The sequence below is a fragment of the Gastrolobium bilobum genome, unplaced genomic scaffold, assembly GCF_033153095.1.
Source record: "Gastrolobium bilobum isolate Gb01-03AN ecotype WA unplaced genomic scaffold, APGP_CSIRO_Gbil_v1 utg12401, whole genome shotgun sequence".
Taxonomy (NCBI): domain Eukaryota; kingdom Viridiplantae; phylum Streptophyta; class Magnoliopsida; order Fabales; family Fabaceae; genus Gastrolobium; species Gastrolobium bilobum.
In genome coordinates this window covers 53,003-71,613 of record NW_026899322.1, presented here as the reverse complement: position 1 = coordinate 71,613, position 18,611 = coordinate 53,003, and the positions used below count along the sequence as shown (strand labels likewise).

Below are 18,611 nucleotides of genomic sequence, written 5' to 3'. Positions count from 1 at the left end.
AAAATTTAAACAGTATTTAAACACTTTTTTTTTTTTTTTTTTTTTACGTTTGAAGTTTTCAGCATCTGAAAAACTCACTAGTTTATTTAAAGATAATGGAATCTTTTAATTTTAATACCATTTATACATGGGGGCGTGATTTTTAAATAATTAATAAGGAATGATGTAAAACCACTTCTTATTTGTCCATTTTTCCTTAGTTGCAGATTACAAATTTTAATTACAAGACTTTTTTTGAAAAGATTCGCACTTAGGTGCAATTAATGATAAATCTAAGAATTAAGAATTGAGAATTAATTAATTACAGAAAATAAATTAGGCTGTATAAGAAGGAAGATTTCGACCATATTTACTTTACTTTGTTACCTCTTGGATTTAAGAAAATACTTTTTAAAATTTATCAATTTTAATTATTTTTTCATTTACATCACCAAGGTAAAAAAACGGTTACGGAAGGTTATATTTTATTATTTTTCTCAGGAAGTGGACCCAATAGTTGAGTACTTGAGTCACAAATCTCGTGAGCATTAAGCAAAAAACGTGTGTTTATTAAGCGTCACTCTCGCTTTTGCTGACTCTCACACTTGTGTGTCCCTCTGAGAGAGAGAGAGAGAGAGCTGCAATGGCTTCTGCTGGTGCTTCTTCTTCTTCCATGCTCTTCTGCTATCATTGCAAGTCGTTGACGACAACCTTCACGAACGGATGGCAGCTTCGCAGTGGCAGTTTCGCTCAGCTCTGTCACCGATGCGGGTCTGTTCTTTTTTAAATATTTTAAACCGTTGCTTTGTTTCTCGTGCTTTTCTTCTATTCTCTTTGTTTCTCGCCATTACAAATAAAATAACATTTTCTTCATTGATTCATGTTGTGTTTTTCCACAAATTCCTTTTTTTTTTCCAGTACATGCATACATAAGAGAATTGGCAAAAATTATTATTATTATTATTTTTTTTTTGAAACGAATCAATCTACTTAATTTTTAGAGTTTTTTTTAGAGTGAATACTCTTTTTGGTCCTCAGCAATTTCACGACGCTCGTTTTAGTCCCTAGCAAATAAAAGGGTCCGTGGTCTCTGAAAAATTTAAAATAGATCCATTTTAGTCCTTTTAGGGACTAATATGGGTTTTTTTTTTAATTTGTGAGGGATCAAAATTTCAACTAAATGGATCCATTTTGAATTTCTTAGGGACCACGATAGACCTTTTTATTTGCTAGGGACTAAAACGGGCGTAGTGAAATTTGCTGAGGAGTAAAAAAAGGTATTTACTCTAATTTTTAAAGGGATTTGATAGGAAGTGACCCGGCATCGCGAGGAAACGTGAGGAAGGGCCGTAGAGGATCAGACCCTCAACAAAATGTGATTCACACATGAATGGATCCTTTCATTAAATTTTGTATTTATCTTTCTCATAGCAATGTATCAAAAAAGTGAAGTTCAATTATGTGAAATTATCATTAACGAAGAAAGAGATAAATACAAAAATTTTACATAAATAAATTATGTAAAATTTTAACACGAAAGGATCTATTCCCGAATCACACACTTGGTGGGAGAAGTAGTTGTTGTAATGGCTTCGTGGGGTGAGTGTAATAAGAGAAGTGAGAGAGGACAGAGGTGTATGTTGAATGTATTGGGTTGAGTGGGGAGAGACCAAATTCGAAAGCTCTAGAATATCGATTTTTCTCAATTTCCTACGTTTTCTTTCATTTTCTTTTCCTTTACAGCCTGTTACGATCGACAATGATACTGATATCAACAAAAATCTATACAAAATGTGTTTTTTTGTTTCCCCATTTTTGGTCGATTTGCACCTGATTAGTGGCATTTAGCCTAAAACTCTCTCACTTAGATAAGTGACAATTTGCGTTGACATGACACGAATTTCATGTGAACACGACACAAATTTGAAAATGAGTCAAAACCTTCGATACAAACATGATCCTATGATTTGGTGGGTTTACACAACACACCACAAATAACTCGTAACCTTACATTGTGTCGCTTATTATACGAGTTGACACAACATATCACGACACGAAGCAACCTGCACTTCACACTCACATAGGTGATTCCTTGTGATGTAACTCAACATACATCATCTGAACACATTAGATTAAGAAACCATTAAAAGCCTAAATGCTTACCCTTATATATACACTGTCTTGTCATAGGAATGGGCATAAGTTTAGAAACTCCACAGTGTTAACAGTCGATCATCACTTAGTTGTCTCTTTGAACGTAATTCGTGGGATCTCCACTCATCAAGGTAAAGTTACCGTAATGATCAACAATTGATAGACCTTAAACCCATTCCTTTCGATAAATTCTCAACCAACTCTCTAGGAATCCCTTTGGTCAATGAATCCGCTATATTTTCTTTAGACTTCACATAGTCTTACGATATTATGTCTACAATGTATATGTCTAGACTTACTGTTATACATGACGTTCTTGGTCCTTCCAATAGCGGCTTGGCTATCACAATGCATGCATATGGCTCGTAGCGGCTTTGGCCAATTAGGAATATCCTCAATAAAATTACGAAGTCATTCGGCTTCCTCACCGTCCTTATCTAGCAATAAATTCTGCTTCCATAGTTAATCTTGTAATGCAAGTCTGCTTGGACGATTTCCAAGACACGGCACCCCCACCAAGGGTGAACACAAAACCACTTGTGGATTTAGTGTCATTAGAGCCAATGATCCAGTTTGGATCACAATACCCTTCTATTATTGCAGGGTACTTCTCGTAATGCAAGACAAAGTTTTGAGTGTGCTTCAAGTATCCCAAAACTCTTACCATAGCTTTCCAATGATACTCGTTTGGATTACTAGTAAAGCGACTTAACAGCCTCACTGCATAGGCAATATCAGGTTTGGTGCAATTCATAACGTACATGAGACTTCCTAACACTTGAACATATTCCTTTTGTGCTTCAGCTTTACCAGTGTTCTTCGATAGTTTAAGATTAGAATCTACGAGGTTCTTCACAGGAGCTATGTTCAAACTCTTGAATTTCTCAAGAATTTAATGAGCTTGTGACAAAGCCAACCCTCTAGATGTTCTATGGATTTTAATACCCAAGATAACGTCCGCTATTCCCATATCTTTCATGTCAAATTTACTCGTAAACAGTTGCTTAGTAGCTTTAATTATTTGATTATTGCTACCCATTATCAACATATGTCGTTCACATAAAAACAAACTGTGACAAACTCTTTCTCAGTATTTCGAACATAGACACACTTGTCACGTTCATTTATACGGAAACCATTTGATAACATAACTTTATCAAATTTCGCATGCCATTGTTTTTGAGCTTGTTTTAACACGTAAAGGAATTTTATCAAGCGACAAACTTTTCGTTCTTGTCCTGGGACAGCGAAACCTTCAGGTTGTTCTAAGTGGATTTCTTCTTCTAAGTCGCCATTCAAGAAGGCGGTCTTAACATCCATTTGATATATTTCTAACCCATTTAATGCTCTTACCGCGATCAATATCCTAATGGATGTAATCCTTGTAACAGGTGAATAAGTATCAAAATAATCCAGACCTTCACGTTGCCTGTAGCCTTTTACCACAAGCCTAGCTTTATATTTATCAATAGTGCCATCTTCATTCATCTTCTTTTTGATGACCCACATACTTCCTAGAGGCTTATTGCCAGGAGGAAGGTCTACCAATTCCCAAGTGTGGTTCAACAGAATAGATTCAATTTTACTATTGATAGCCTCTTCCCAGAATGGTGGTTCTGGGGACGTTATAGCCTCTTTATACGTTTGAGGCTCATTTTCTAACAAATATATCAGAAAATCGTGTCTAAAGAATGTGGTGGTCCTTTGCCTCTTTCTACGTCTAGGTTCATCCTCGATAAGATCAACACTAGTCGTAACATCCTGAGGTCTCACAACGTTATTATCATTATTACCACTTGATTCATATACCTAGTTATACGAAAATACGTCTTCAACGAACATAGCGTCCCTTGACTCAATAACCGTATTAACATGTATATCTGAGACATTGGATTTATAAACCAAAAATTGATACGCACTACTATTAAGTGCATATCCAATGAATACAAAATCCACGGTTTTAGGTTTGATCTTCAACCATTTAGGTTTAGGAATTGCGACCTTAGCCAAGCACCCCCACACTCTCAAGTATTTCAAGGATGATTTCTTTCATTTCCATACTTTGTATGGTATGCTCTTTGTCTTCTTGGGGTACTTTATTAATAATGTAGTTAGCCGTCAAAATGGCTTCCCCCCACAAGTTCTGTGGTAAACCGGACGTGATTAACATAGTATTCATCATTTCTTTCAACGTCCAATTTTTTATTTCTACAATCCCATTTGATTGCGGTGCATAAGGAGCAGTTGTCTGATATACAATACTAGACTGTATATAGAATTCCTCGAATGGACCATCATATTCTCCCCCACGATCGCTCCTTACTACTTTAATTTTTTTGTTAAGTTGATTTTCATCTTCACTTTTTTATTGTCTAAAAGCTGAAATTGCTTCATCTTTACTATTAAGTAAATAAACATAATAGTATCTAATGTAGTCATCTATAAAAGTAATAAAGTATTTCTTATTACCCCTAGATGATACATATTTCATATCACATATATCTGTATGTATTAAATCTAACAACTCGGTTGATCTTTCAATAGAAGTAAAAGGTAATCTCGAAAATTTTGATTTAGCACACACTTGACATCTATTATTTAGAGTAAAGCCCCTTTTGCGTCCCTAACAAAAAACATGGTCCCCACTTTCATCCGTTACAAAGAAGTCAACTTTTGGTCCCTCTACAATTCCAGTTCTTTGAAAATGTGATCCCTCAGAAATTCAATGAAGACCCAATTTAGTCTTTAAAAAAGGACTAACATGGGTATTTTTTTTGTAAGGGACGAAGGGGACCGTGTTTTTTGTTATGGACCCAAAAAGGGCTTTATTCTATTATTTATACACTCAAATTTAGGCAATAAATCTAAATGAATTAAACTTTTAATTGACTTAAAATTAACGTCTCCTAATATATTATGCCATAAATTAGAAGACTCAAACAAATAAATAGAAGTAACATTATTATTATTGGTTACAATCATCACATTCAATTTGAAAAGGCCCTCACTAAGGTAGCCCTTTCCTATATACATATCATTCTTAGAAAGTACAAACTTATCAGAAACAAATACAAGTTTAAAACTATTCTTGCTCAACAGAGATCCAGACACTAAGTTCTTGCGAATATCAGGAACATGGAGCACATCATTGAATATCATTATCTTGCCATAAGTCATCTTCAAAGCCACTTTCCCAACACCTTCAACCTTTAAAGTAGATGAATTACTCATAAAGTTTCTCATCATTCTTTGCAGGAGTGTAGGAGGAGAGCATCCACTTGTTTGAACAGACATGTTTGGTGGCACCAGTGTCCACCCACCATTCTTTAGTGTCTCCCACAAGGTTACACTCCAACACCACCGTTCCCAAGTTCAGATCTTCAACTTTATCAGCAATATCAACCATGTTGGCTTGAGTGGTCTTCTTCTTTTTGGAATTATGTGGCTTCTTTTGATTTTTCTTACAGTCCCTTGCACGGTGGCCAAGATTACTGCAATTGTAATAATTGCGCTTGAACTTTTTGCCCTTTCCTTTTTCTTGTTTAGAAGATCCCTCTTCGGAATATTTCCGCTTCTTTGACCTTGATCCTTCTTCAACAACATTGGCCCTAGAGACCATAAGATTACTGCCAAGTTTCTTTTCAGAAATTTTATTATCTTCCTCTATCCTCAATCTCATGATCATATCTTCAAGTGACAATTCTTTGCGCTTATGCTTGAGATAATTCTTGAAATTTTTCCAAGATGATGGTAATTTTCTATAGATGCAGCAACTTGGAAATACTCACTAAGGGATATCTCTTCGGCATGAATTTCATGCACAATCACTTGAAGTTCTTCAACTTGACTCACCACAAATTTAGAGTCTTCCATTTTGTAGTCCAAAAATCTGCCAACTATAAATTTCTTTAAGGCAACATTCTCAGTTTTGTTCTTGTCTAAACTAACTAGTAGTTCCTTACTTGTCTTCAAGGCACTATACACATCATACAACGTGTTGTCTACACCATTGAGAATATAATTTCGACATAGGAAATCAGAATGCTTCCAAGCATCAACCGCAACAGCCTTCTCCTTATCAAGTTGTTCTCCTTCTTCCAACTTAGGAGCTTCTTCCTTGAGAAAATGTGGCAGACTCAGGGTTGTCCAATAAAACAACATCTTGTGTTGCCAACCCTTGAAATCATTCCCATTAAATTTTTTGAGTTTCTCAACATGCATTGGAATAAAACCACTAGGATTAACCAAGTTTGTACTTGTACTTGCCATTTCTGTTACACAAACAGAATGTCCGATCAATTACAGAGATCAAACTTTTATTGCACAGAAACAATATATAAAGAGAAATAAAATATACTAAACACAGATTCAAAACACCAAGTTATCTTAAGATTGTTAACGATGATAGTGGGTGAAAGTCACCTATAGATTCAAATCTGTGTATGATACCAGATATATTAATTAATGATACAAGAAAAGTGCAATAAAATTAAAGAACAAACTCACAGATTATTGGAAAGGATGAGATGTCAGTCTGCAGATAAAATCTGATCCCAACAGTGTTGTTTCCTTAAGACAATTTGTTCCCCCTTATTAATGCCGAAGGTTTGATGAACAATTGCCTCCCAGGATAGAACAAATGTATGTTTCCAGAGTGTGACAACACTAACAATTTGGAGCCCCAACGAACACAATTAAATGCTTGAGGAATCACACTGCCTAAGTACTATTGTATGTATGGTGCATAATGAATGCATGCACAATGATGTAAAATTTTGGCAGAATAACGGCGTAAAAATTCAGAATGATTTTATGTAGGTGTCAACGTATATAGATAGACACCGAAAAGACATGCTAAATCTCTGCTGGCGAACAACCGTGACTGACAGTTGCGAACTGATACTACCGGTGATCGGTTCGGTTCAAAATTAACCGTACGCACTGGTTCGGTTCAAAATCGGTGGGAAGCAACATTTCGGTTTAAAAGTTATTTTTATTTCACACACACCTGCGATCGATGCGAACTGAACTGACCAGACGGGCGGCGGTGGCACGCGCGTCGTGGACCAAGGTCCACCTGACTCCTCCCTCCTCCACAAAAGTGGAGTGCCACAAGGGGAAATCTAGAGAGGTGAGATGGAGGCTAATAAAGCCTTCCACTTCTCACTCTTTCTCCAATGTGAGACTTCTACCCACACCTTCCCTCTTTCTTTTCTTTTCAACCCACTTTTTATTCATAACCCATGAGATTTTATACATAAATTCCAACAAGTTATGTGATGGGGTCATATGGTGGAAGTAGTTAGAGAAGTGACTGACGGTGCCATACGGCGATAGAGGGAGTGGTATACTGGTATCTATCTGAAAGTGACGTGGCAGATGAGGGAAAATGATTGTGGGAAAAAATCAAATGAACTAAATTGATGAGCTGATGCATACCTTACCAAAGAAACCACATTTTCTAAACTGAACCGAAGCAGTTCACTCATGAACTGAATGGTTTTTTTAAAATCAGTTCGGTTCAAGAATCAAACCATTTTACCAAATCCATTTAATCTAGGTTAAAAACCGAATCAAACAAAACCATATCCATTCTTTAAGAGTGTGAAAAAAATCAAATGAACCAAACTGAACCGCGAATTAAATTGAATCACACCATATTTTTCCGAATCGGTTTAAGAATTGAACTGCTTTCTTTAAATCGGTTCAAAAACCAAACCACTATTTAAAACCGGTTTGATTTTATACTAATAGACTCAAATCTTTATTAAATAACAAAAAAAAAAGAATGAAATATGAAAATCATTTAAAATTTCTCTAAGTTATAGTAAAGATATTATGAAATAATTTTTCAAAATATTTTATAACAAGAAAATTTGAGCTGGATCTATAAACAATTAAACAAGTTGTTAACGGGTATGATTTTGGCTTAATCCAAATTATTTATTTTGTTTGATTCTTACACATAATTTCTTTATACATCATTTATGATTTGATCATCTCCATAATTTCTTTATATAACTAGTTTTATTCTTGAAAATGCAGCGCTCTTTATGCAAATGGAGTATTTTGTGAGATATATCACGTGAAATCTGATGGTTGGAGAAACTGTGCGGCATGCAATAAGGTAAGATTGAAACTTTCTTTGTTTTTTTCCTTGACTAATTGGTGATTTAGTATTATCTCTTTCCTAAAATGCCCAAGTGCCTACAATTGATAGTTTTTTTATTTTTAATATGGGAAAAATATTTCTGCAGTTAATGCAGGTAAGTTATCTGCATTTATTTCCAAAACGACGTCGTTTTGGTATTGAAATCTTAAAAAATTATAAATATAAAGACTATTATAACCCTGAAATAAATTAAAATTTCAAAAACACCATAATTTCCGCCCCAAAACGACGTTGTATTGGGCTTACTGCAGATAATTTATCTGCAGTAACTGCAGAAAAAACGAACCCTTTTAATATTTATATTTAAGTAAGTACTATTAAATTGGTGTACAGATGTTGCATTGTGGATGCATTATGTCAAACAAGGATATTGTGATAATGGATCACGGAGGTGTTTGTTGTAAAGATTGTGCAAAGAAATATCTTTTTCGAGAATGACTAAACAATTTGGTTTTTTGTATCTCGGATATGCTATTGTATTGTCACAAATATGTGATAGAATTGGATTTTAGGAAATAATGTCTAAATCTTAATTGATATTTTCTTGAGACATTTTTGTTCTCTCTATTATCACTATATTAACTTTCTTGAGATATAAGAAATTAATTTTTTAAAATTGTCAGCCCCCGCTATGGGTTGAACTCGTTTTGACGCGCCCTTAAGTGGGGTAGGTTGGCGGGTTGGAAACCTCAACCCAACGGTCCCCATTTGTTGTGGATTAAACGGGCCAATCCCCATTTTGCCACCTCTTCAAAGAGTTGAAAAGAGATAGTGCATCAAGTTGTTCACAAAGGCCAACTTCGATCCTAGATGAGGAAACCTAAGAGAGCCACCAACTCCAATTATCGTCCCTCGTACCGTCCATCGTACCTCCTTTATGTTTGTGATAGCCCATCCTTGTCTCAGTGGAGTATTTTAATGGCATGTTTCGGTCTTCCTTCCCGAAAAAGTTAGCCACTAGTTCATGCACAAAATACTATCATTACTTGGAAAATTAGAAATCCAACCCGTTATTGAAACAACTCAGTTGGAAGAGTAAGCTTTTACCAATCGAGCTATATCCCCTTAGCCAAGTGGAAAATGCATGAAGGAGTTAAGTAAGTCTTCTATTATTTTCCCTAGCAAAGTTGGGCATTGGATTTGAATCACACACCTTGCGTGTGAAATAAATCAGCACACCTACGATCCAACCAATTGGGAAGGAATCAATATTCCTTTGCAAGAGCAATTCACCCTCCCCAAACTTAAATACATTATTTTTAATCGCACACATAAGACAAATACTATAATATCACATTTTTTTTGCTACAACTTCCTTTTTTCTGAATTTTTATTTAGTGTTTTCCCCCAAATATATGATAATAGAAGTAGTAATTGTAGATATGTTTCCAATTAATTTATTGGTTTTTTCAAAACGGTGCTTCATTTTGTTGGTCTAATCAAAGCAATATTAAATTATTCTAAATTTATAATAATTAAGCATGACACCAATGTTGTTAAACGTAGAGTCTACGCTGAAACGGTAGGAGGAAGCAAAAACGTAAAATCGAGAAACGTAAACGAAACGTAAGAGTTTACTACATACCAAAAAAAAAATATCCAACATATATATAACCAAAACACACCAATACATAAGTCATCACAAATTTAAGTGCAAACATTAAAGGAAATAAAAATTAAGTTCATGTTATCAAAAAAAAAAAAAAAAAAAATTAAGTTCAAACTTAGTCATCATAATACATATTAAAATCAAAACACCTAAGTTGAAAGAGATAACAAATATCCTTCCAAAGAAGTTGTATAAAAAAAAGCCCAAACATTATCTGGTTATATATTTTAAAATTAAAATAGAGATATTTGATTAAAATTTGTTCCAGTAAAAGAATGGAATAAAAAAATTAATTACAGTAGTTAACTAATTTTAAATCCAAAATTTGACACTAACAAATTCAAGCATACGCATACCCCACGGTCCCCACAATACTTGCTGTAAAAAGGCCCGTGAGAAAAAAAAATTGGCGTGAGAAGTTGTATATATTTAGCTTAAAAAAGAGAGGCACATCTTGAAGCAACGACGAAGAAGCAAAAAAAAAAAAGAGGCACAGCTTGAAACATCAAAAGAATAGCCTCACATGAATGAGCAAAGAAAAAGCAAGAAGCAAGGAAGGATGAAGAAGAATGAGCTATGAAGAAGAAGCAAGAAGAAGAAGAAGAAGAAGAAGAAGCAACGATGATTTTTTTGTTTTTGGACGATGAGAAGAAGCAGTTGGCCAGCAGCAAGTCAGCAACGCGACCTTGAATGAGCGGCCAAGTAGGGATTTTTTGTTTTAATTTGGGAGAAGACGTTATTTCTCAAAAATACCCCTACATTTTTCTTTAAACTGAGTCAACTCGATAATACCTTGTATTTTGGGGAATATGAATCGAAGCAATAACAAGAATATTTATAGTGGAACATCTTTCACTATTCTTGAAGAGATAATTCACTAATAGACTAAGATAAATAATTCGACTCATTCACAGCTAGACCGTGAATGATTGGAATCCATATTTTGCAAGAAGACAATGCTTTTGGCTATTCGAATTGAAGGGTATATAAAATTTGTCTATTTTTGGCATCATGTCCATTGTTAGTATATTCATCATATTTAGAATCTCCAGCTCAGTATGAAGGTCACATCGACATTGTCACTATCATCTATAAGAAAATCCTTAAGTTTTTTATCCAGGAACTTGTTCAAAAATAATGTAGAGAGAGGAACACAAGAGTTTGTCGCTATTTGACGAAATAGAATTGTCCTGTTCCTATAAGGGGTATAGGGCTAAGAAGAGCAAAAAGGATTTCCTGTGAGGTATCCTTTCTTCTTAGTAAGACGTAGTGAACTCATAATTCATTAGATACTTTTTATGAATATTAACTAAGTACCGTTACAAATCATATTCAATATCTTTTCGTAGTTTGATGGGGGTTGGTTCAATATCTACTGGACTCATGTATTATGCTTTTGCTCGATTTCGAGTATCTAACTCAAAACAAGAGATTTCTTCAATGATCTAAAAATATCTATTATTATTTTTTTTTTGGTAATGTTTTTATTTCCCCTAACATTTTGATTTACATTAAAATGTAAAAAAATAATTTGATTGGTATTATCCTCATTCAATTTTTTTCAAAGTCATTGGATCCTTTTCTTCTTTCGAAAATCTATTCCCTTCTTTCAATCTTTCTTGAAGAGCAACTAAGACCAATTCAATCAATTTTCATTTCCACCTGAACACTTTTCTTTTTTATTATTCTCAATGAAGAATATTATTCTTTTTACCAAACATATGGCTCTAATCACAATCTTATAATAAGAACAATAAGTCTTTCTTGATCAACACTTTTGCCCCCATTATCATTTTCGTTTATCGCTCAAGGGACTTCTTAGTAAGAACTTTCCTTTAATGATTTGGTCTTCCATTTTTATTCATTTATTTCTAAATAAAATACGGAAAACACCAATCTTATTTAATACAATAAACTAATTCTTATGTTTCCATCTAGGTTGTCAGTAGCGGCCCGTAGTGCCGCTAAACCGCCATCATAGCGGGTAGCGGCGGTTGGCCGCTACAAACCGCGACGCTACTCGACATTGACTGTAGCGGAAGGTAGCGGCGTAGTGTAGCGGCAATACCGCTACCCGCTACACCGCCACACCACTCCCATGTTGGAATTTGACGGAGAATCCGGAGATGATGATGATTTTCTTCATTAATTCACTTCTTGTACTTGACTATTTGGCAATTTTATTGTTCATTTGTGTTTAGTTTTGGATCCTTCTTTACGTTCCTCGTATTTGACATTGATTGTGGAATTGTGTTTGATTTTGTGTGACTTCTTATGTTTGAGCATTAATACTAAAAGCTGTATTGCCTCGTTTCTTGACTGTTAGTATAATATATGTGGAATTAATATTTCACCGTAGCGACAATACCGTTACCCGCTACACCGTTATATCATTTTCGGGGTCGACCGCCACCGGTCGCTAACTGCTATTGACATCTATGGTTTCCATAACAAAGTGAGATATATGGATTCATTTTTTTTAATACTCATTGGTGTTTCAAAAGCACCCTTTCGAAGTCCAGGACAAGAAGATAATATTGGGTTGACATGTAAGCTAACTTATTAGATATATTTGGTCCTACGGGGTTCCCTCGTTCTCTCCCTCGCTCGAGGTATTCTCTCAGTCACCCCAAAAAATATTTGATTGAATCATCAAAGATTTGTTGCGTGAAGTGTAACTAAGTACAATCTGATCGATTTTTTTGGTTATGGGAGTATTCGTATTTCAATTATAAATTTAGGATAATTTATGCTTGACTTGGTTGGAACAATAAAATGAAGCACACATGCTTTGATTAGGGGAGGAAAAAATTGGTAATATATATACAATTTAGGGGAAAACAGGAAAGAAAACATAAAAGAAAAACTTAGTAAAAGAAATTGAAGTCGTGGCAAAAAGATGTGGTATTACAGTATTTGTTCTATATCTGCAAATAAAAATTGGGCAGATCTTTACTCAGAGTAGTAAAGAAACCTAAAAGAATTAGGGAAGCCCATTTAGAAAAAATAAAGTTACATTACGATTGGATTTGATATCAATGAAAACAATGCATTTCCGTTTGGGAAGGATGAATTTTTCTCGAAAATGAATCTATTGATTTTCTTCCTATTGGTTGGACAGTAGATGCGATGATTTAATTATGGGTGATGTCTTTGGTTCAAGCTATGACAAGGAAAATTATAGAAGACTGACTTGATTCTTTCACATGTGCTCTTACTTGGCTCGTGGGATATAACTTAATTATAGGGATGTTAAAAGAGCGAGGGGCCTTTGGCTAGGCTCGTGTAGGCCTGGCATGGTCTGTATGTTTTGGTTGTTGGATCTAGACTTAGATTTGTATAAAAACTTATTTAATAAAAAGGTCTTAAGTTCTAATTCAAAAGTTCGGCCTTAAAGCCGACCGGTCAGGCTGGCCTATTAACTTTTTTTTTTTATACTAACCTAATTTTCACTCCCATCTTCGCGTCCAGCTCACTCAAGCCATCAAACAATCGTTCTCCGTCATTCTCTTCGTCGAAGCCATCTACAAGTATTCCATCTCCGAGCATTTAACCTTTCTCTCTTGTTTAAGGTCTTTCTGTTTGGATAAATTTTTGTAGTCTTATTTTTTTAACCGGTTAAGACAGACTTTTATTTTTTGTAAATAAGCCAGAGACCGATAATTATATCCCTATTTTTAGCAAACAGTTATCCATTAAGTGGGGAAAATCCTACTTCACTTAAAAAGTGGAAAAATTATACCCTTTCTTTTGCAAGAATGGACTAAGAGGGTCAACAATCCAGCTAATCTTCATACTTATATACTATTGCTGTATAGTTAGATTTATTTCTGAAAGGCCTATTACTAAATATATCAAGGGTAGAGCTAAAGAGTGTGAACTGTACAGATTAACAATAAGATTGATTAAATCAAGATTAAATAAAGGAAGGGGCTCTGGTGTATAAAGAGCTCCTTGGGGTTATCCTACACTTGGAAGAAGAAGTAGAAAAAGGAATAAATATAGTGATAATTTGATTATTCATAACAGGTTACAGGCTAGGTCAGTTTGACATATTTAAACACAAGCTTAACCTTTCAAGACCAAAACTCGACCCGTTAACACCCCTACTCAATTAGTAGAGCTCGTTTTTGCAATTGGGTCATTGCAATTACGGGATGGATGTCTAATCCAAGCGAAATTCAGTGGAGGAGCCATGAAAATCAGAAAGTCCGGGCCAAAAATCAACTATGGAGGAAGCCAGGGCCAAAGTTAGCAGCTATGGAGGAAGCCAACCATTTTACACAGCCAACCATTTAAAAAACATCTGATTTAGAAAACAAGCCAAGGCCAAGGCCCTAGCTAGAGGTAACGTGGCTCTGCCACTTCAAGTGAACATGATAGTATCCTATACCTGAAATGGTTGTTCACTTTTTCTAAGTAATGGGAAAAACGACTAAAGCATGCCATTAAAAAGGTTATACTGGGACAAAGATAGGCTGTCAAGAACATAAAAGAGGTGGGATTGGCAGTTGGTTAGATCTAATTTGGATCATACATGAACATTAACTGGAGTACGTGACTCTCCTAGAGTTTTCTCATATGGGATCTTGGTTAATGGGGCCAAGACAGCCCGAGTGAACAACTTTATGCACCATCTACCTTCAATCCTTTGAACAAAATGCGACAAAGAAAAAGGAAAGAATATTCATGGACCAACCCATTATCTCCACCATGTAAGAAAGAAAAGAACCCTAACGAAAAAGCATAATGCATTAGCTATCTACTCTAATAGTTTGGAAAGTAAAGGTTGGAGAAAGGTCATAGCTCATTCTTAAGACCAAAAGATCGGGTAAAAAGGAGGGGGAAAAACTCTTAATTTCATGTTTTCATATATTTGGATCCTTCGGAACCAGAAAAATTATTAGTCTAAATGGGATTCCAACTCAGGGATTGTTGATGATGATGTTGCATACTACTTCAGGAATACATTAAGAACATATGATGGAAGTTTCTAAAGAATTGTTTTCCTTTTACATAGCAAGTGTTAAAAACATTCAAGTATTTTCCTTTTGATATACTACCAAATTTTTGTGTTTGGATTTTTCTTATAACTTAAGAAAGTAAATATAGTGATGAAGGAAAGAATAAAAATATCTCAAGCAAATACCAATTGAGATTTAAGACATTATATTCTAGAATCCAATTCTATCATACATTAGTATATCATTGTTTATTCATACCTGCATAAGAATTTTTTTTGCACAATCTTTACAACAAACACCTCCATAATCCATTATGGTAATATTCTTGTCTGACATGGTGCAACAATGCAATATCTAAAACCCAATTCAATAGTACTTATTTTAGTATAGAGATTGAAAATCAAGACAGGCACTTGTGTATTTTACAGAAAAGATGGGAATTACCTATCTCGCCAAGAAAGAAAAAAGAACAAACGAAAAATTTCAATCTTACCTTTTTGCGTGCAGCACAATCTCTCCATCCATTAGATGTGAAATATCTCACAAAATACTCCATTCTAATAAAGAAATATGTAGCTGAATTAAATCATAAATGATTTAAGGGAATTCAATCAATCATTTTCTCAATAGGAAATTGTTTTCTCATGTTGTGAGGCATCAAAATTCGTGTTATCCTTTTTTTTAACAAGTGGTGAGCTCCACTACTTGTTGTGTCTATGGTATGAGAGATATTACCTCACGTAACATGAAAAAAGAGAAGCCCATAGCCCATAATTTAAATAAGGAAATTATGTTAAGAATCAAATAAATTTGTGAGTATTCATTATTAACTTCAATGATTGTTTTTTAACATTAGAAATAAGAACATCAAATTGGGTGTGCGTGACCAATACAAACATGGATTCTCTCAAATCTCAATGAAATTAAACTGAGGAGTGAAAAGAAGCATGTAACGCCCAGCCGCTTCAAGAATCAATGACTATCCCTACATACTAACACGAGACTTTTCAGTGTGCTTTTTCCTCACTCGCACACTTCCCGGGAACACTTCCCAGGAGGTCACCCATTCCAGAATTGCCCCAAGTCAAGCACGCTTAACTATGGAGTTCTTCCGTTCCAGGCTACCGAAAAGTAAATGCATCTTGTTAGTATAGGTAGTACCAATTAATTCTTATAAGCTATCACAAACTGTGCAGTCTCACACCTGCACAGTCTTTGGAATCCCTCTCTTTCGGGTGTCGATTCGATTCATTCAACCATGTAATCCCACGCTGGAAGCCTGTCAGGAGCCGCTCCTTGTCCATGCCTCTTTGCACCGGCGATCACTCCCCGCCCTCGTCAGCGCTCGGGATGTTACATGCCCACCAGCTTCCGCCTGGTTCGTCCTCGAACCACACCGTACTGGAAGAGAGGCCTGCTCTGATACCACTTGTAACGCCCGGCCGCTTCAAGAATCAATGACTATCCCCACATACTAACACGAGACTTTTCAGTGTGCTTTTTCCTCACTCGCACATTTCCCGGGAAAACTTCCCAGGAGGTCACCCATCCCAGAATTGCCTCAAGTCAAGCACGCTAAACTATGGAGTTCTTCCGTTCCGGGCTACCGAAAAGTAAATGCATCTTGTTAGTATAGGTAGCACCAATTAATTCTTATAAGCTATCCCAAACTGTGCAGTCTCACACCTGCACAGTCTTTGGAATCCCTCTCTTTCGGGTGTCGATTCGATTCATTCATGCATGTAACCCCAAGCTAGAAGCCTGTCAGGAGCCGCTCTTTGTCCGTGCCTCTTTGCACCGGCGATCACTTCCCGCCCTGGTCAGCGCTCGGGATGTTACAAAGCATGTGCATAGTATTTACAAATCTCGAATTTTGTATAACTGTTTCTGTTTCGCAGTAACATTACCATTTTATTCTCTTATTCCTTCTTTTCAACTTTATTCCTTCTGGAAATGTAGATAAACACATATATGTTTAGTTCCAACTAGAGTTTTGTTCCGGATTTTCTGGGTGTTGGCTACTTATCAGCTTTCCTACTGATCATACTGTGCTAACTCAAATTGTAAAATTATTTCTTTTAGCTCTGCAATTTTTTATTTTAGGTGGAAATTGTGTACATGTCCGTGAATGGTTGTCGTCCCAAGGATGAATCATCTGTTGGCTCTGAAGAACCAGTGACAGGTTACTCATCATTACCCTTGCCATTGAAATCAAATTTGTTGGTCAATATTTAGTAACTTTGACCATTATATATGAATTTATATACAAATGGGAATATAGATGTTGTGCGTCAACTAAGTCCATTTGGAAGGTTGCAATTATCACTATTGATGATTAATGTTGAAAGTTTTGGAAGGAAGGACAGTAAGTTTTGCAATAAGGTATGCAGGATTGGTGTGTTGATTGGAGTGGAAATCAAAACTTATTGAACAGAACTATATATCTTTGCAAGAATGGTTTTTCGGGGGTTGAATGCCTTTTGCTCAGATTGATTTGTTTTTCTTGCTGTTTTAAATCCTTTACTCTTTCCCTTAGAGGATGTCTTGTCCTTTCTTTCCATACTTTCTTCTTCTCTTTCCTTTAATAAAACTTCTTTAATTAAATTTAAAAATCGCAAGTATAAAGAATCAATTCAACCCAAAAGTTTAAGTTAATGAGTGAGGCTACATTAATGATTTTTATATTTTTCTAACGCGCCCCCTCACACAAGAGTCTACTAAGCTTGAAGGGTGGACAATGCACAAGTCCACTTATCTGTGCTAAGAAATTTCACAAGACTTAATTAATTATTAATTAAATGAGACCCGGTGATGATCGGACCTGTGACGTCGAGGCTCTGATACCATGTAAAGAATCAATTTAACCCAAAAGCTTAAGCTGTTAAGTGAAGACATTTTTAATGGTTTTTATATTTATCTAACATGTCCTCTCACATAAGAGCCCATTGAAGGGTGAATAATGTATCGGACCCACTCTACCTTTGCTAAGAAACTCCACAATATTTAATTATTTTCATTAATAGAATGGGGGTAGTGAGAATCAAACTCATGACCACTTAGTCATGTCAACTCTGATACCATGTAAAGCGCCAATTCAATCCAAAAGGTTAAGCTAACGAGTGAGGATATATTAAAGCTTAAGTTTTTAGGTGAGATGATTGCTCCACAGGTCGATAATCACGGGGTCACGAGTTCGATCCTCACCACTCTCTACTTTCTAATGGAATTAAATAAGTACAAGATAGAACAAAAAAATGGGTCTGTGCAATATCCAGACTTCAAGCCCAAATGGTTCTTGCGTGAGGGGGTGTATTAGAGAGTTATAATATTAAATCATTGATTAACCTTCACTTACATGCTTAAGCTTTTGGATTGAAATAGTTATTTACATGGTATCAGAGTTAAAGTAACCAAGTGGTCACGAGTTTGATTCTTACCACCCCCACTTTGTGGTGGAATTGAGTAAGCACAAGGTAAACAAAAAATGGACCTATGCTGCACAAGGTTGACAAAAAAATGGGCCTGTGCAATATCTACGCTTCAAGTCCAAAGGATTTTTGCATGAGGGGGTGTGTGTTAAAGAGATATAAAATCATTAATGTAACCCCATCCAATGCCTTAAGGTTTTGGGTTGAGTGTGGTGTCGGACCCTTTATTATATGTTTGTTGCTTTGCCTAGGCCCATTTGATGCGTGGATGGTAGTCTACTCTAATTAGGCTCCCCTTGGCCGCT

At 35.5% G+C, this 18,611-nt stretch overlaps 1 protein-coding gene across 1 annotated transcript in view; it reads left to right on the top strand.

Moving 5' to 3' along the window:
* Positions 1 to 622: 622 nt before the first annotated feature.
* The window catches only part of LOC133289627 (B3 domain-containing transcription factor VAL3-like), a 28,812-nt gene continuing 10,823 nt past the window's right edge, over positions 623 to 18,611 (top strand). Inside the window, exons 1-3 of the mRNA XM_061487609.1 lie at positions 623 to 750; positions 8,179 to 8,260; positions 16,982 to 17,060. Of these exons, the coding sequence (XP_061343593.1) occupies positions 623 to 750; positions 8,179 to 8,260; positions 16,982 to 17,060 (289 nt within the window). The remainder of the gene's footprint in view (positions 751 to 8,178; positions 8,261 to 16,981; positions 17,061 to 18,611) is intronic.